This window comes from Astatotilapia calliptera, chromosome 15 (genome assembly GCF_964374335.1).
Source record: "Astatotilapia calliptera chromosome 15, fAstCal68.1, whole genome shotgun sequence".
NCBI classification, from domain to species: Eukaryota; Metazoa; Chordata; class Actinopteri; order Cichliformes; family Cichlidae; genus Astatotilapia; species Astatotilapia calliptera.
The window spans coordinates 2,024,631-2,044,345 of NC_137436.1; the positions used below are offsets into that span (position 1 = coordinate 2,024,631).

General features: G+C 41.5%; 1 protein-coding gene across 5 annotated transcripts; it reads left to right on the top strand.

Moving 5' to 3' along the window:
• Positions 1 to 207: 207 nt before the first annotated feature.
• Positions 208 to 8,240, top strand: LOC113006844 (protein FAM177A1-like). 5 transcript variants are annotated; one of them, XM_026143048.2, is made up of 5 exons: positions 208 to 337; positions 4,765 to 4,977; positions 5,072 to 5,138; positions 6,896 to 6,993; positions 7,073 to 8,240. In XM_026143048.2, exons 1-5 carry the CDS (start codon positions 257 to 259, stop codon positions 7,283 to 7,285), a joined length of 672 nt encoding a protein of 223 aa, XP_025998833.1. In that variant the 5' UTR covers positions 208 to 256; the 3' UTR covers positions 7,286 to 8,240. The 5 variants fall into 5 exon arrangements, with proteins under 5 accessions (XP_025998833.1, XP_025998829.2, XP_025998830.2 ...); XM_026143044.2 differs by lacking the exon at positions 208 to 337 and adding an exon at positions 4,017 to 4,541; XM_026143045.2 differs by lacking the exon at positions 208 to 337 and adding an exon at positions 4,017 to 4,541 and having other exon boundaries at positions 4,765 to 4,971.
• The last annotated feature ends 11,475 nt before the right edge of the window (positions 8,241 to 19,715 follow it).

Consider the following 19,715-nt stretch of genomic DNA (forward strand, 5'->3'; position numbering starts at 1 on the left):
GCGATTATACTGGAACTGATTTCATAAATATGCTCTTATCCAGTCCGGGAAGTCAAATCAGTGAGTCCTTATTTAAAGCGCGAACAGCTTCTCTCAAAGCCAGAAAAGGTGAACACATCCACAAACGCAGGTTGTTATTTGGCTGCTGTTTTTTTAACACCTTATTTGGTGCAGCTGAATCAAATCCGGGACTGTTTACCCTCTCGGTGTTGGCTCCCGGCAGGAGTGGAGCACGAGCCAATCAAATCAGATCAGCATGAAACAACAGCTCCCCAGCCAGCCCGACACAGGTGATTTCATGCCACTTCCAACTGAATCCTGGAGAGGACAATTTAAGGTGAGGATCCAGTCAAAAAAAAAAAATTTTAAGTGCTCTCTCTGTAGAAAATCCAAAGCCTCGATCTCTCTCAAGTTTTAAAGACAAAGTAAAAAAAATGAAAATAACTTTTAAACTGTACCTACTTATTTAATAAGTAGTGCTGTGCAGCAATGCAAATTTTGCTATAAACACAGATCCTGTCTTTAAAGAGCTTACACAGCTTATGTAGGGAGATGAGGGTCACGAGATGAATCATCATTAATTTGGAAATTCTGGACACATTTAGTTTATTTAACATTAGTTAAACACACCTTGGTTAATTTTGAAACTGGGTTTTTTGGAGCCCTGGAATGTAAATGTGTCTAACGCAGCTTCTGTTGTTCAAATGAGCTATAAGCTTTAAAGAAAATAAACATGACAGTCAACACAAAAAGGTTCGACATGTTCCATGCTGCATGTTTATGTTGTCATTTTTCATTTCCAACAGTAAGAATAATTTAGCACAGTTCACTGTGCTGTTTACTGAACTTAAAGGACAGAAACAAAGTATCCTATTCTGCTAGTATCAGCGTAGGTATCAGTGCTATCGATATTTGGACTGATCCCCCCACCTCTGTTAATTAGTGCTTTATTGGAGCAGGTATAATACAAAAATCCTTAGTGTGGTAGCAGATTCTTGGATCTGCAGTGAAACAATATGTAACAACTTCTAACAGCAGTGACCTTTTCCATAATTTTCCACAATGTTTTATCTGATTTCCAGCAGCCGACCTGAGTAATCGTGTGACAGATTACAAATGGCCTGTTTAAGTGCTATTGTCCGCTGTTAATGGGAAACAAGACTGAACAAATGAAAAACAGCGAGACAATTTATGATTTGCTCTATTTCAAGCAAACTAGGTGGGAAGAGGTAAAGCTGTGAATCCCGCGAGAGGGCAAAAGCAATATCCACAGAAAAGGAGGAGGATGTTAAAAGAACCTTAGCGTGAGAGGATCGAGGGACTTTCTAGATATGAGGTACCGTAGTCTAGTTTGGCTCAGAACTAATAAAACTGTTTTTAAATGAAGCTGATTTCCGACCTCAAGCAAACATTTTTGTGAAGTCACAAAATGAGGCAGACAGGGATTTTTTATGGGGTGACTTTAGCTTTTAGATCTCATGACATCATAGCTGTGAGAGTTAGTGGCTGCTGGCCCCCTGAGCAAATCCTTCCTGTTGAAGTGATTTCTTTTTTCAGCTACCCAGGGAGGGAATTCGTGACTAAACAGGATGAGTGATTATTCGATGTGCAGATATTCAGGTTCCTGCTCGTGATTTGTATAAATTGGCACCCAGAGCCAAATAATTCACCACCGATTCAATTGCACAGCTGCCTCAGAGAGTTGGATGAATGTCTACTGACATCTACTGGTTAAAAATGTAATTTCATGAGTGGGACCAATCACAAGCAGAGATGATGCAGTCAGAGTTCTATCAGCTGTTAAACGTATTCAAAGTGCCATCAGTGTAAAGTGCTGTGCAGAAGCCGCCAGTCATGTCTTTATATTTTTCTTGCAAAGACACAGACGTTTGGGTTAAAGTGCTCGTGGTAAATAGTTCTTGAGGCTTCCTGAAGGTCTTTCAAAGTTTTTCTTTGGATATCGGCTGTTTTTTAACACATTTCAGGCCACTCCTGGTACGCGATCACTTTCAGAGGAATGTCTTTTTGTTTGTAAGCCACTGCCACTGACCTGTGAATCATTCAAGCATAAAAAGGCGCCTAACTCAAGGAATGAACCAGCATTGTTTCTACACATGAAAGATAACTTAGTGAAGAATTTTAAATTGTCGCTATGTTACTGTAACAAAAACATGTCATTTGTTTTCATTTTTTCCAAAGTCATTGAAAAATGCCAAAGATAAAACTGTTTGACAGACATAAGATAGTATTTTTCCCACAGTCAAAGAGCTATTAACTGAAAACTTGAAACATCTCTGCATGGTGTGGAGGGCAGGTGGGGGACAAAAGCAGAAGTGTCAGGCCTAAAGAAAACTATCTACAGCAGACTTTATCCGTCTACTGTTCACTGAAGCCTTATGGGCTCAGTGGAAAGGTGGCTGTCAAGAGGCCATTGTTAACTGGGACAAAGGGGTGAGTGTATGTCAAGATACACAAAAACTAGACTGAAAATGAGTGACAATGCAGTGATGAATCCAAATTTGACATTTTTGGTTCAAATTGTCATCAGTATGTCCAGAGGAGGTCAGCCGAGAGGTACAACACTGAGTGCCTACAGCCATCTGTAAACCACGGTATAGGCTCTGTCATGGTTTGAGACTGCGGTCAGCCAGTAGTGTTGGGAATGTTGTCAAATTTGATGGACGTATGATCCCAGAAAGGTACAGTCAGATTTTGATCCTGCAGCACCATCAGGAGAGCATCTGATTGCAGATGGCTTCATTTTGTATCATGACAATGATCTCAAACACACTGTCAATGCAGTAAAATCATACCAGGATAGAAAATCCACACAATGGAAAACTATCAGTCATGGATCGGCCCCCTCAGAACTCAGATCTTATCATTACTGAGGCAGCGTGGATCCTCGACAGAAAACAAAACAAAGGGCAGCCAGCACCCAAAGAAGATCTTTGAATGTCCTTCAAGAAGCCTGGAGAACTAGTCCTGAAGACTACCTAAATACATTACACGAAAGCTTGACTAAGAGAGTTCAGGCTGAAGAATAAAGGTGGTCTTACCAACTATTTGACTTTCAAGCTTTTTAGAATTGTACAAACCAATTTCAATAAATCACTGTAGCTGGTTCTTATGTTCCCAGCAAAACGTTGGTTTTAAATACAGTTGGTCTGGGACTTTTGCACAGCAGGGTAATAATATAGATAATTTATAATAATAGGCCATAATAATGTACTTATACATGAAATAAGGTTCAAAATGAAATGTTACAGCCACTTTAACAGATTCTTTGCCTCTTGGAATATTCCAGCAGGCTGTTCAATGGTTAATCCGCGGGTTAACATTAGTTTAAAGCTTTTTTAATGTTCTTTTTCTCTTAACTATAGCTGAGATTTAGTCCTATATTATGGACATGTTCTCTTCTTCCACTGTCTGTGATTACATGAACTAATTCTTTTGATTCCAGGATTGGAAAAAAGAACACTATCGCGTCAAGGCTTTAAATGTGAGTTCAAAGGGGACCAATTATGCTTTTCGTTTGTCTCTTTTATGTCATAAACAGTGTAAGAGGTCAGTGTATGCCTGTGAGCCTAAAACCCAGCGTGATCTAAATTCTCAGACTGTTTCTTCTACTCTTGGCTCGATAATGTCAGTGGGAGTGAATATCCTTAATATGGCCATCTTGGGCACGTGTCTCTGCCTGTGAGCACAGATGTCCCACCAGCGTGGCTGATAAACACTGTGTTTGTGAGGACAGACAGTCAGCAAAAATTTAAATAGGAGATCAAATGTATGTATTTATGTATAACTGTAAATAATGCAAACCTACTATAGTACAGTGCAAAGGTGATATTAACACATACCGTACAATATTTGTCTGAAATAAAATTTTTAAAAAGCCTTCCTGTTTGACATGTCCCCTAGATATTTAGGTTGATCCACGGATATCCCAGTTTAATGGCAGGTCTTTTCTGGTTTCCGTGACACTGAGCACAAAACCAGGACCCTGAAACTTCATCACAGTCGCCTTTATTTGAATCCTGTGATTTCTCTGCTGCTGCTGCTGCAGCGGGGAAAGCCTTGTTAAAATAACACGTAGTTGTAATGTATATTTTTTATAATGTTACACCGAAACTATAAATGAAATCTAACAATAAACATTCAATATAAATAAAATAAATCACAACAAATACATAACAAGTCTGACAATAATTTACAGAAAGATTTCAGAATATTTACATATCTGTTTGTCAAACAGTAAAGACGCCTTTTATTTTCTTTTTATGTATTTTTTTATATTTTATTTTGATATTTGTCGTGAAAAGCGCCGTGACCGTTACGCGCACGAGGCGCGTGACGGCACTTCCGGGCCGGGCCGTACGGAGGCGCGACGTTGCTGTGGGCGGAGCATCCCGAGATACAAAGAAGACGCAACAATGGCCGATATATCCCTCTATCTCACCAACGTTAATGTGTCGATAGGACGGAACATGGACGTGCGGCCGGTCGGTAGTCTCGCCTCCATAATTACCGCCGTTAGCGAGGTGATAGCAGCCTTGCTAACGATGAAAGTGTAGCTTGTTGTCACTTGTCAGCTGTGTCATGGTTGTTCTCCTTGGTGAAGATGTTACTATTAGATATTTGTCGTTTTTGTTTGTTTGTGATGTGTGTTTGTTCACAAAGGCACCTTCCAGCTCCTGGTTTCTCTTATTTCACTGACCTGCTGTTTAGTCTGAATATCTCTGCTTCCTTGCTATGTCTCCCCAGAATCACAGTCCAAACCCTCCCAACGACTTTGAGAGTGTGGAGCTGGAGGAGCTGGATAAAGGAGTGCAGCAGAAGGAGAAGGCACCCCGGCGGATCATCCATTTTTCCAGCGGTGAGACGATGGAGGAGTACAGCACAGACGAGGAGGAGGATGGAGAGGAGAAGGAGCAGGAGAGGAAGGACCTGCTGTCCTCCCCGGTCGATGCGGTGAGGGTGAGGACCAGTGAGCGGACAGTAGATTAGATAACAGAAACTGTGTCGTCTCTTTTTGTTCTTAAGTAACTGTTACATTTGATTCGTGCTGCAGTCAAAGATGACCTGGGGGCCTTACTTCTGGTTCCATATGTGGAGAGCGGCTACGTCCACCATCTCAGGTTTGTGTAGCAACATTTATTTTACATATGCTTTATTAAACTCTTTAGGACACTTCTGACTTTGGAACTGCATATGTCATCTTAGTTTTACTATGCATCGCATCACTTAGGCTCTTATTTTAGGAAATGTTGCAGAGGTTTAATAGAAACTGAAAAAGCGGTAATATTGCTGATAATATTTACCTCTTATTTCTCACAGAAATAAAAAAAAAAGCAGTGATTTGCATATATCTTTTAATTTTAGGAGATTATTGGTTTTGCACAGGTTCAGATCACCTCCAGGATGCGGTTACTTAACTTGCTTATTCATAAATGTGAAATTTTAGTCCTAATAGTCAATTATGGATGTTCTGCCACAATTGAAAGTTTTCCTGAAGAAGAAGTCTTGATAAAAAATAAAACATAGAGTCTTACACAATTTACTGCAGCGTCCTCGGTTATTTTATATTTGGATGTTATCATTTTCACCCAGTAGCGGGTCGTTACAGATGTGTTTCAGCTCCACAGTGTTACAGAACAAGCAACAAGCCATCAGTTTCTAAACCAAGATTGTGTAAATTGATTTAAAACTGCTTTAAACTGGCTGCCCATCCGTTTTATTTAGCAGTCTTCCTCCACATCAAGTATTCCAGGTGGGACACCGAGGCCTTCCTAACCTGGCTGAGAGCTTAATCTCTACAACATGCACTGGCTCCGCCTCAGTTTCTGCACACATGATGCCACTCGCTTATTCCAGATGACGCTGTGGCTAGCATCTGACTGTTAGTGGATATTGGGGAACCTTCTGTTATATTACCCATCACGTCATTTGTCAGTCGCCTGTATCTTTTGCTCCAGTTTGGGGTTTTTTCTTTCGCTACAGAATGAGATTGTCAAGCAGGCCAGCACTGTCGCTACACCTGCCATAAATGTTGCCATACGATGGAGTCAGTCTGCTATCACTCTGTGATTTATGGTGTCAAGTTGGCAGTGAAATGTTTATCATAATACAGCAGTTACCTCGCCTTGTCATCAAAAGCAACACCTTCAAACTGCGGCCAATCATTTAATCGCCACAAGTTGCAGTCGGCTGCAGAGTGTCAGAAAATGAACAGACAGCGAGAGACAGAGCTCTGAATCAGCAGGTAGCTTTGTGGTGTTTCAGGGGCTCGGCTAACATTATGTCAGCATGGTGGTGTTCTTCGTAGTATTGACATTTATTTAATAAGATATCTGTATTTGGTGCTCCTCTATCAATACTATACGCGTGCAAAATATCGCAGCACTACGCAGTGATAAATTAAAGAAGCTTGCTTTGCGTTCTGCTGTAGGAGAAACCAGATTCACGACTGAAGAGCGAACACAGACGAGCTCCTGTCACAACCTTGTCCAGTGATATAGGAGGGGCGGGTCTAACACAGTCCAGCTTTATCACAACGGACAGGTACGGCGTCAGCATCACCATCAACCTGCCAATCCTCTTTTTCATCCCTCCACCCCCTGCTTGTGAGGTTCTTGAACTCTTTCACTTGAGGCGGCTGTCGTCGGGCAGCTTGACAGGACCGTGACCTCTGACTCGGAGGTGCTAATTCTCATCTTAGCCAATTTGCACTCAGCTGCAAACTGTGCGACGTGCCAGCTCGAGGTCACCGCTTGATGAAGCTGACAGCCAGCTGTGAATGGCCGACCAAAGCTGGCTAACACTTAAAACCTGACTCACTGCTGCGTGACTTGATCAGCTTGTATTTTATAACCACGTATTCCTTTTGTTTCCACAGCTTGCGACTACCTCGGGGAGAGGATGGCCTCCCTGTTTGGGATAACATCAGCCAAATATCAGTACGCCATTGATGAGTACTACAGGATAAAGAAAGAGGTAGGAAGCTGTCTAATTCAGAGACGATGTTCATGATTATTCTGTGTCATTTAAAAACATGTTTGTGTCATTTGGTCAGAGGGAGGAAGAGAAAGAGGAAAACCGTCTGTCAGAAGAAGCTGAGAGATCCTTCGAACAGCTACGATCCCGGGAAGAGGTGGACGAGCCGATCACTGACCGCGTGGAGGAGGAGGCGGCGACCGCTCGCCCTGATGTCACCTATCAGGTGGAGAATGAAAATCAGGCAGCTCCGAGCACCATCCGGGTCCCTGCCATCGTGACAGCAACCTAACCATCCCTGGAAGAAGGAGAATCTCCTCCCGGTGTCTGTTTTTTAAAGCAGGAACACTGTCTTGGTTTGTGTACAGCACAGCTTTAGATGGGCGGCACTGCTGCTTTGTGGTTGAATGGCGGTGGCAGCAGAGCTGCGACAGTGCAGGAATTAACTCCTGGATAACATGTAGCGTATTTTGATCTTTGAATAAATTCAAATTAACAAGAGGTGTATTGTTAAAAAGAGAGAGAGAAATATAGCTTGGGGAAATGTCATGTGCCAACTGCTAACACAGTTTTCTTTCCATCGTTTGCCCTTTTAGAGCAGGTTTCCTCTTTGATAAGTTCATCCAGTGTGCAGTGAAGCGTCGCTCCCTTGTGCCTCCACCGGTACTGTGCCTAAATCACCGATACAGCCAAGTCAGCGCCACGTGTTGTCATTGCAGACATAAAACAGCCTTGAATTTAGTGAGCGCACTCTACACTGGATAACGTGTTACACGTAGGTTTTGTAGTTTTTGTCGTTCTTGGAGCACCAGACTGCACCAACCAGCTGGCCTTCCTAACACTCCTCACACGCTGATTGGTTCTGTTTTTGTGTTGATGTGTATTAAGCCTGCGTTACGTTTAATGTCTGTGGAAGCACTGAGCAGATTTAGTCCTGGTTACCAGAACAACTACGGATCACAGGACTGACATCTAATTTAAAAAACCAGTGGAAACAGGTTCAGCTGATCTGTGTGGCTCTTCTGCCTCATCCACTGTAAATGTGAACACAGATGTGGCGCGTAAGCCTTTGGTAATGGCAGGGAGCATTGTGACACTAAGTCTGCAAAATGACTTATTTCTAACTGTTTTTATTACCATTTTTATATTTATGTATTTATTTTACTGAACTGACTGAGCACTTAATTTTTGGATTTTTCTATTGTTTTTCATGATAAACTGTTAATAAATTTATTGTCTGACTTTTAGACTCGTCTGTGTGGGAGTTTTTTTAATTTCAGGACGGCAAACATAAACAAGATTAATAGAGGCAGCTTTCATTTTAAAAGTCGATGTTGGCAGTGCTGCTGATTCGTGCCCTTTAAAGGCTCAGAGCGCGGCCACAGTGCGAGCGACATGAGCGATTGGCTTTGTCAGTCCTGACGAACAGCCCGTGTCATTGTGTATGCAGACCGCTCTGAGGTCACAGACCCTGTCCGCTCGCAGCACAATGTGCCCATTTTCAGGCCAGAGGAGGTTTCTGTGGTCATGAACGGCCTCCTCTGCAGTCATTCTGATGACATAAACAACAGTAACGCACGCTTAGCTCAGCTCAGAGGTGGGAGAATATTCAAAACTGGTAGAGTTTTGAATAAGAGGGTGGCACGAATATCCGTCTGATAATATTTCAAACCAATTCAATACCAAACCACAGCTTTAGCACATTACAGTCATTTAAGACGAGCGCCATGAGTTTCAGTAGGGCAGCAGGTGTGAAAAGGACACTGAGAAAAAATGAATATTTTTTAGATTTACAGAAAAAATTCTCCAATATTCTCTGAAGTTCTTATGGAAGAAACCCTGAATAACTTTAAGCTTATGAAGTCAAATAATTAATAGGAAGAAAAACCGTTTGTTTAAGTGAAGACAAAAAGTCTCCCTGTTATTGCTGCAAGCAATCATGAAATGAAAAATGAAAAACTGGGGAAGTTATCAGGTCGATTCCTGCTCTATGCTCAAAAAGGATGAAATTCTCCTTCCAGCTGTTTCCTGTAGGGGTCGCCACTACGTGCCTCTACCTAGTGCCACAGCAAACCTCTGCATGTCCTCTGCTCTGCATCCATGAATCACCTTTGTGGTTTTCCTGTTTTCCTCCTGACTGGCAGCTCCATCTTCAGTATCCTTCCTTCAGCATGTGCACTCTCCCTCCTCTGCACATTTTAACATCCACGTTGTCTCCAAACCACTCCACAGTGAGCTTTCCCTTCGGATGCACTCATTTTCTTTCTTTCAAAGTCTTTTACACCTCCTGCGTGACCTCCTGTCTTTTGGTTAGTGCCGTCGTTTCCAAACCACAAATCACAGCAGCTCTCACACTGTCTTGTAAAACTTCTCTTTCACTCTTGCTGCTATTCATCTGCCACAAATCAGCCTCGACATTCATTTTCAATTACCAGAAATTAATGTTACCAAAAAAGTAACAACATTAAATCGATGTAACACTTCCTATTTAAAATAAATACACCAGTTCCTTTCTTAGCCAAACTCATCCCTGTGTACACAAGAAGCTAATGGGCTAACAGCTTAGCTTAGCAAAAAGGAGCTAACCTTGTTTCACACAAAGCTCCTTGCAGCCTCCTGTAAGCTGTGCTTCAGTTTTTATGCAGATTAAAAGTATTGATTATCCAAAACTGTGTTATTCTGGAGGGTTTGGAGTAAGTAAGGCTAAACTGGACAGCTGCTGGTTTTAGCTCCATGTCATTTTTGACCGATATGCAAATCAGTATTTTAGCTTATACCACGATGAGGCATTCAGCTGTCTATGCACAATTCATAAGAATCTTTAATCTTCTTAGAAGTGCTGTCAGAATTTACCTTTCACATGAGGATCACGTAATGGGGGCTCAGTGCTCAAAGTCAAGGTCACGTGTGTTTTTCCAAGCAGTGAGAACTGTGAGGGATCATTAGTCAAATGAGATACGTCATCGCCATTCTTGTTTCCAAAATGCTGAATTTTCCACCTCTGCAATCAAAAAGATCTTTTTGATAAAATATTAAGTTTCATTTTGATTTTTTATGCAAATCGAGTTTCCCCTTGACAGCGCCCGAAAAGACAAGGCCAGTGTGTTAAGGTTAATTAGTCAAAGTGGTGTTGCTAATGCTGAGAACAAATTTTAGAGCTCAAGAAACACTAACGTGACAAACCGGAGATTTTGGTGTGTGAGGAAATTCCGCTTTCAGAGGAGTTTCACTTATTTTCTAAAAATAAAACAGGGCTTGAAAAAAAGTAGTATGCCAGTATTTTGGGGCTTAATGAGAACCTGAATGACTTACGGTGTATGTTAGGTGGTGAGCACAGAATTTCCCCTTCAGCATAATTGCTGCTTTCTCTGTCCCTCTGGTCATTTTGACAAGCTGGGAAATGATATATGTGGACACCTAAAACTGCAAACTAGCAAACAAGCTAGGAAAGAAAAGCCTGTTGGTGCATGAAGCTCCATTTGGTGGTGGCTTACATATCACAGCGCATCATTACAGTGGTGCCATGATGAGACGGCTCATCTCTAATTCTCAGAAAGTGAAGTGAATTCACTCCACAGCCAGAGCCACACAAGGCATCCTCACACAGCACCCACGCTGGGAGACAGTACCACCCACCGACAGGCTGTGCAGCCCCGTACACAGTCATAGCACACTGATCATTCATTATGCTCATAATTCAACAGAGACAGGGCAGATTTTTAAATTGTTGTGAGTTAGGCTGCAAGATGAATATTTTTGTTAGGAATATTGATGTTGTTGCGAGCCTGAAGGTTGATTCATATCAGCGCTTGTCCAACCTGCTGTAAACAAACCAAAAACAGCTCCTAGCTCATTTGATCTATTATTTATTTATGTGCTTCTGTATCTCCGTACGCATACATTTCAAATCTCAGTTCAGCCTGGGGACCTTTTTATTTTAGCTGTAAAAGGCTGATGGGGCACTGTGGGCACGGTGGGATGGTTGTGTGGACATCCGATAACTTGAGAAAGAGGTCAGGTTTTCAAACATAGTCGTATCTAGTCCTCGGAATTTGTTGCTGAGGAGTTTCGGTCCACTCTTCCTTATAAAACTGCTTCTGTTCTCTGAGGTTTGTGTACATTTGTCTAAGCACAGCTTTCTCAAGGTCCCACCACAGCATCAGGCTGAGGTCTGAATTTTGTATCACCTTGACTCTTTTCTTTTTCAGCCATTCTGTTGTAGACTCGCTGCTATGCTTGAGATCATTGCATAAGAAATAAGAACCACCGGGGAACATGATATAAAAGTGTGTTATGTTGCATCAGCCATGAACCTCTCTGTTCTTTTTGTCTTTGGAAAGTGTGTCTAATCCAACCAAGCGGGGCACGTTGGCATTTGCTTGCCCTTTTTGTCATTAGCCCCCAATGAAAGGAAACAAAAGGCTTTTCATCTTTAAAAACCTCAAAATCTGATAAGTTTGCAAATATACTTACATTCGGTTTCAAAAACACTCAGCTCAAGGCTACATAATGGGACCTCCCTAATGAGGGGGTGACATCATGGCTAAATCTTTTATTCCATCTGTGGCGATTGTCGAAAAATCGAACCCTCAACCTAAAAGCAGAGTTGCACTAACTTCTCTTAAAAAAGGAAATGTAAATTAAAAATGTAATTCATTATATGTTGTTGTTGTTGTTATACATACACGCATGTGTCTGTGTGTGTTATATGTACATAGTGTATGTAATACTTACAAAGGCGCTGTTACACAAGCACACCAGGACAAATCTCAGGTTTTAAGTTAAATTCCCATCAGTGCAGTTTGCAGTTGCAGCACCAGACTCTGGAATAATCTTCAGAGTCAGTTCAGTCTTTTAAATCACGTCTTAAAACTCACTTTTTTACGCTGACTTAATTCAAGCTCAGTTTGAGTACCATCAGACCTGTTTTTTAATGTTAATTCATTCTGTGTTTGTTTTTCTACTTTTGTTCTTAACTGATTGTGACGCACTTTGGTCAACTCTGTTGCTTCTAAATGTGCTGTAGAAATAAAATTTGAATTGAACTGAATCAAAACATAGTATAAGTTAAAGTAATGGCAATATTTTAAATGACATGTGGACATTATTTACATCTACAGTGTACCCACTCACTACTACATTGCATTTCCTTCCTCTTGTACACCAAAAGTAGAGCAGCATCCAAACCAAACCACTAACTACCTCTTAGATGTTTGTCTTTGAGAATGGCTGGGCTATTTTTGTTTCCTTTACAAATTGAACAATTCCTTATGAGTCCAGCAGAGGGCAGCACTCTCTTTAACAGGAGAGACTAACTGAGGTTAGAATAGAGCGGGGGAGCAGCTAAGCTAAAACAGTGTAGGTGACACTGATCATGAAGTAAGTTTGTGGATGATATTGGGGTTTGTTTTCTTTATTTATTTAGCCTCAAATGCAACAAAAGCAAAACCTCATTAAAACTGCAAACTGAATTTTCCTGATGAAATCTAATCACGATAAGCAGCACTGACTAGCAGCTGGATCAACAGAGAGGAAACCGTCTATCTGAGCTGCTTCCTTCATGGAGATGTGAGACACGTTGCAGTCATCGGGCACTCAGTGATTAAGAGGGAAAATCCAGACTTGAAAATTCACAATGCTTTTCCTTGTGACTTGTGTGTTTACTGGCGTTGGCATGAATGAGCACACGTGCACAAACATCCGCATGCAAATGTGTGTGCACATTCAAAAGGGTCAGTCCCAAACTGCTGCTTAAACATTCATGTGCCAATCTCCTCCTCTCCCTTTCAACACGGCAGACTCTGTTTGTCTGCTGCTCCGAGCATACCTGGCATTTTTTGTGGGTTGTGAGCGGTGGGGGCTGGGAGAGAAGGTGTTTAGTGATCTGGAGGGAGCCATTCAAGCGAGCATTTTGGCTTCTGAATCACTCAGATGTGGTGCGCGATTCTAATCACGGATCCAAAAACAGAAAAGTAATACACCATGCTAGACTGCCATATGTGCTGATACCTCCAGTCTGCGATTAATCAGGGTGCACATGCTGTTTAGTCACTCGCAAATTACTGTTCTTACACAAGGCTTAGGTGCAGTTTGCACTCCAGATGTAAGACAACCTGCTAATCAGTCTGGCACCTGGCTGCCTTGTCCTTGAGATGCTACCATAACTCCTGAGTGTGAAAAAGAGGCATGTATATAAATGGAAACAAAAGAGAGGAGGTAAGGACATCAAGACTGTGAGACATATAGAAAGACAGAGAGAGGGAGGATGATGAGAACAGCAGCAGCCCCTTTGATGTGGGCCTCAGCGGGGCCCTGTATGTCTAAGACGAGGCTGAGGGAAGGGGATTTCCAGCACTGCTCGGGCTTCTGTCTCACCCCCTTAGCCTTTGCTTCCTCCGTGGGCTACAGTTTAAAAACAGAGAGCCTGTCTTCAAAGACGAAGCCCCTGCAGCCAGGACCATCACTTGAGAATGACAGCTATTGTCATCCCAGTGATAACACATGGTTACAGTCCCACGTTCCCAAAGGGGACGGGGGTACACATGATAAAGTTTGGTTATGTTTGCATGCCACACAATGACACTAAGGAATCATTATTGTTCCGTGTATGCGTCGCAGTGCAACATTTGCATGCTTTGTTGCACTTTGTTGATTTTTTTCAGTGATTTTCGTTTTACCTCAAACGCACGCACACAGACCCACACATATGCATGTGTTGATTTTTTGATTCTTTTTCACATGCATCGAAAACACACGATGCACGATTAGGATCTCCGCTTCACTACTGCCAAAGCTCTTTTTCTCACACATGTTGCAGTTCACACCACACTACACTCTCTGGCTGTCTGCACACAGTGCCCTTTGCACACCCAAACACACATGCACACACCCAAATGCAGAAACATGCACTTCACTGTCAAGTACTGTACGCACACACACACACACACACACTATGTGGTGGAAAGTCCCTGGCACTAGCTGCCTACTATCTCAGCTACAAGTTTGCTAGTACAGGTGGCTGCCACGGTGACAACAAGGCTAACACAGTATGACCTGTGAACCCACAGGGTACTTTACTGACCTGCAGGTGTAATAAACCTTGCAGGGGCTAAAATTAAGTAATAAACATCACATGTGCAATATTTTCATTACCTAGTCTATTAATTCATACTGCAAAAAAATAAAAAACACAAATTGCAGTGGGATAAATGCACAGAAATGTTTCCTAGTCTTTGCTTTGCACTATAGTTTTGGCAAGCAACACCATCGCTATAGTTAAAAAGTGCAAAACTCACTTTTACAATTCAAACATGCATCTGATACAGAAGGAAATGTCTGCAAACTGTATTTTTTTTCTGTAGGTCTTTGATGTTGATGTCTTCATGCTGCTTTATACATACATACATATATATATATATATATATATATATATATATATATATATATATATATATATATATATATATATATATATATATATATATATATATATATATATATATATATATGAGTCAGTAAAAGCACCGGACAGGATATCATTCTTATCAAGCCATGACTCCGGCTCATAAGATAAGATAAGATAAGATAACCTTTATTAGTCCCACACGTGGGAAATTTGTTTTGTCACAGCAGGAAGTGGACAGTGCAAAAGTTATGAGGCAAAAATTAGAATACAATAAGAATAAATACAGTACAGAGCTGTACAGAATAGAATAAAATAATATACTATATACAGTAGAATAAAATAGAATAAAAATATACAATAAGATAAAAATAGAATACGAATGCTATATACAACTGAGTAAAAATACAACGATGCCAGAAAAGATTATTGCACATGTGTGGATGTGTGTGTTTGTTCAGTTAAAGTCTTTGTTGTGGAGTCTGACAGCAGTGGGGAGGAAAGACCTGCGAAATCTCTCCGTCTCATGACACTAATCAAACCACTGTGTCCTTGATTACAATCTGTAAGTTGTCTTCATCTGGACACAAGTCATGGTAAGTGCTGACGCTTTGTGAAAAGTCCCGGCATGAGGCTGACATCAGTCTCATTTCCCAAAACCATTTTAAGGTTATAATGGTGGTAAAATCCGTTTTATGAACCCAATTTAACGTTTAGGTGTTTTCCAAAAGCAATTGATACATGCTATATCACAAAATAGCTCTCAGAGATTAGAAAGAGGATAAGAGCAGCACAAAAAACTCACAGTTATTTTTTTTTTGGCTCATGCACATTTCCTGATGGAACATATTGCGGTTCTGTGTTCTGTGTTGTTTGCCATATGCTTAAATACCCACTGCAACAAACAAATGAACAAAAAGGGTAGCATAAACTGTTGTTTTAATGCATTCATTTCTCACCCCAAATCACTTTAGATTGGATTATCAAAATTATAGCAGGAAATGCAACAATCTAATAATTGTGCATGAGCAAGGAACTGGTGACTGTGGGGAGAAAGAAACCTCTGCCAGCACTAGAAAGGGCAGCCACCTGTTGCTAACAGTTTCCAAGTGTTGCGTGCGATGAAATAGAAGAGAGAAAAGAAGATGATAATCTTAAATCTGATTGGCTAACCTTCCAGGAGCACAGACCTAATTGATTTTTAACTGTTATTGAAGGCAGTGCAAATGAAGCACTGCAAACACGAATAAACTACAAAGTGATGTAAAAACTACCACAATAGAAAAAAAGCTACAAAAATGTAGGCAGTGTGGCTGCAAAGTGAGAGACAATGTAATCACAAAGCGCTAAAAGACTAAAAGAAAGACACAAATTGACTGAAAAAGAAACCAAAAAACCACCACAGACAGTAGTTCAGGGTTTTTTAGGCCCTGGGTTTTTCACTCGGGGTGTTTTGCCTCTATGTAGGAGGGGAAGGGGAACCATTTACGTGTCTGTTAATGAACCTACATTTTACTTTCACTATTCATGTGCTGCTGTAGTCGGGATGTAAAGTGCAAACAGGTTTAGCAAAGGTGTGCAAACTGTTCATCGTTGACATCTGCCCGACAGTTCAAGCGCCGTTGGAAGTTTGAAGGAGCAGCAGTGGGTCATTTTGGGCGTTTTGACTCTGAAAAAAGCTGAATGGTCAGCGAGTGCTGTGTTCTGCAGGGTGGAGGCCTGGTGCTTTTTTTCAGAAAGATTGATGTAACTGCTGGTCATGGCAAAGAGTAGTGAAACATCCTCTGCAGAATAATGTGCCTGCATGGGCGGAGTGTGGCACTACAAAAGGACATTAAGGTCCAAATGTAAACTTTAGGTACTTTCCTCAGTAAAGAGCAACAACCACCCCCCCTCCCCTCCCCTAACCTCCCCCCTCCCACACCTCCAATGGTGTCTGTCACTGCTGTCAGATCTGAGCAGCGTGAACACGGATCTGAAACAAGAAGGCAGTGAATATGTCAGGTGGCTTACAGGTCAGCTCGTGGTGTTTCGTGGGTTGCCGGTGACAAAAATAATGGGGGCTCTATTTGTGTGCACTCTTTGAAACACTCTCGTTTTTACCATTCACAAAACAAAGACAGAAGTTGGAATGATAAATGTCTACAAAACAAAAGAGAGATTCAAGTTCTCTGCTTCTTATCATTCATTTGATAACCATAGTCAATGAGGTTAAGAACAGTGGGCAAAGCAATTGTGGAGCTGTTTGTTTAATTGTTGCATTTTCTGCATCGTGAATATCCCTGCACAACATAGCAGCCCGCTGCAAGAGGGCTTTAGTTTCTGAAATGACCGAGATCCTTTAATATGTGTCGGATGATGTGTTTTGTGTATTCTGTGTTAAGCTGGTGCCATGTTCTGTGCTGTGGTGTGCTGGAGCAGCAGACCGAGGGTAAAACACACCAACAGACTCAACAGACTGAGCTGCAAAGTCAGTAACACTGTGGGTGTGGACCTCGCCTATCTGATTGTGGTGTTTAGACAGTCCTTCCCACCACAACGTGCTGGACAGTGACAGGAGGACGATCAACACAAGACTGTTTCCACGATGATCCGCTGCAGGATATCATTCCTACCCATTTCCATCTTGTTTATGTTCTACAATTTGTTTCATATGGAATACCTTTTATTTACAGGATTTTCATATTTTCTATCTTTAACATTTATAGGTTGATTGAGCATCTGTAACAAAGCAACTTCTCCCCTGGCATTCTGACTTGAATTCCAGGGGAGATTATGTAGCTTGTTTAATCTGTTATGACAACAACAGTAGCATAAAGTTAAACCAAAGTTAGCATAGCCTATCGTTTAATATCATGGCCCTAGCTGACCAAGTTAGCATTAGCCACCCATCTGCATTCTTGTTCAAATATGGTCATATTTGATGGTCATCCAGCTCTGCAAAGAAACAAAATGTAAATTGCTACGATGCAAAAGTCGAGACTGCCCATAAGCTACTGGGTGATATCACTGTGGATGCATCCATCTTTCATATACAGTCTGTGGTTATTTTCATGCTATAGCTCAGTTGTACACAAATGTAATGATACGTGCTATAAATAACATGATAATTGTCAAGGTCCTGAGTCTGGTGACCCAGTGTTTGTGTGTTTGGTTTAAGTTATACTCTGAATTATTCTGTTTGTATGATACTTAGAGTTCCTGGTTTCTAGGTTTCTGTTCTCCGTGTGCTCTATGCTTAGTCTTGGTTGTCTGTCTTTATGTCCTCCCTGTGCACCACGTCCTGTTACTTTTTGTCTCAGCTGTGTCTCCCTCCTGTTGTGCATTTCGCTCGTTACCTTGTGTGTAATTGTGCTTCTCTCTGTCCCTCGTTTTCCCCCATGTTGCCTTGGCTTGTCATCCTGTGTGTCTCCTCTGGATACCTCTTCTCTCCTTCCCCTCACATTTCCAGGTTTTCTACATTTTTGTTTCCAGTTTTCAGGCTTCATGTAGTGTTTAGTTTTCCTAGTAACAGTTCCTTTAGCCGCCTGTAGTCGTTCTTTGCTTAAATTTGTAGTTTTGTTCAGTTCAATAAAAACTCGCTTTCTTTTCATCGTCACCCTTTATCTCCGATTGCCTGTGTTTGAGTCCACGCTTCATTCATTTCATTTCGGCTGCCGTGACAATAATAAGAAATTAACAGGTAAAACTTCTCCTCCTATGTTAGATAACTAAAAAGCATATTCAAATAGGACGTTACTTTAAAGAGTATAAAAAGTGGTGGTGTGCAATACTCCAGATTTTGGCATTGATCCCAAGTAAATACAGGGCCGGTACTGACAATAGTTAATAGGAATGTATTTTTTCCTTTACTTTGGGTTTTCTCCTGGGTGCAGCACACCAAGCTGTAAAGAACAATTATATAAGCAACATCCTTCACTGGATTCTTGCTGAAAAGTGACAAATTAAAATAATAGGAATTCAATAAAAACTGGAAGTTTAAAGCAAATGATATAAGAAAAAAAAGCTAAGGGACGCTAAACTGATTCCATAGAGGGAGATCATAATTCTCATTAAGCAGCACACGTCACAGCACAAACTGAGATCTTATAAAAATGAAACAGAGTTCAGCTTTAAATGTCATTCATTTCCAGGGTGCAGCAGCACTCCCGTGCTTTCAGTAATGTGGAATTCATAGCACAAAAATAGCATCTGAAACTCTTTTCATTTCATAGTGAGATGTACTGATCTTGAAAGAAGAACGTCAGCTCTGGTATTTATAGCGTAGCTTCCTGTCTGCTAACAGAAACAGATGTGACAAGACATGGTGGACAAAGCGCCACTGTTTTGAACGCCCTTCCACGACGGGATAAAAATATGTCTTTACAGCATCCACTTTACTCAAACCAGGGTGTGCCCAGTCACCTACATGTTCCTGAAGGAATAACAGACAAGAAGGCCAAATAAATAGAGAGCGTGACTCTCAAGGAAGTGGTACGGTTTTATTAAAGGCCACGTGAAAAGGAGAATGGGAGCAAACCAAGCCCAGAGAGACACAACAGACCCTGATTTCTTAAACAAAGTCAGGTTCGTATTACTCGACGCCTTTTGTGCTCCCTGTTCCAAAGGAGTTATGCGAAGAGCTGCAGACTACGTTGACCTGCATCAGCGTTAACGAGAACATCCCGTTCCGAGTCTCAAAATGCTAATACAAGGAAATCTCCCGTCATCCTGGAGGAGAGGAAACTCCCTGCTTTTGTTGTGCTGCGGCCAACCCACGCAGCAGCAAAACAATAGATATTTTTAGCCCCCTTTGTCAAATTTAACCCACTTAGCAGTGCCGTTAAACTAAAATTGCTATTTTCATTTCTTGAGGGTTTTCGGCAAGCAGAGTCCTGTCTCCTGCTCGCTGCTTTAATGAAACACTTATGGCTGAAAAGCGTTTCTTGTTTTGCTTTTTTCCCTTGTCATAGGACGTGCGGTGAGGTGCACTCAGAGCCCACGGTACCAAACAAAGCTTCACAGTTAAGTGCTTGTTATGTCTGTGCTTCAGATGCTGCACCGTATATTTACAGAAAAAGATTTGGCTCTTTTATCCTCCCTTTAAATTTCCTTAACACAAAGGATCCCACACCAGCCTGTTTGTCTGTCTGTGGGGAAGCCGATCATGACACACGGGGGAAACATGAGAAGAAGAACAGAGGGAAGCAGTCGACCAATTCATTGTCCCGACTTGAGGATTCAGGGGGACGAAAACACACGGAGGCATGCAGTGAGAGAGGAATTCCCCTTAGTAGGTTCAAATGATTGCAGATGTGCGCCTGGCGGACCGCTACTGTGC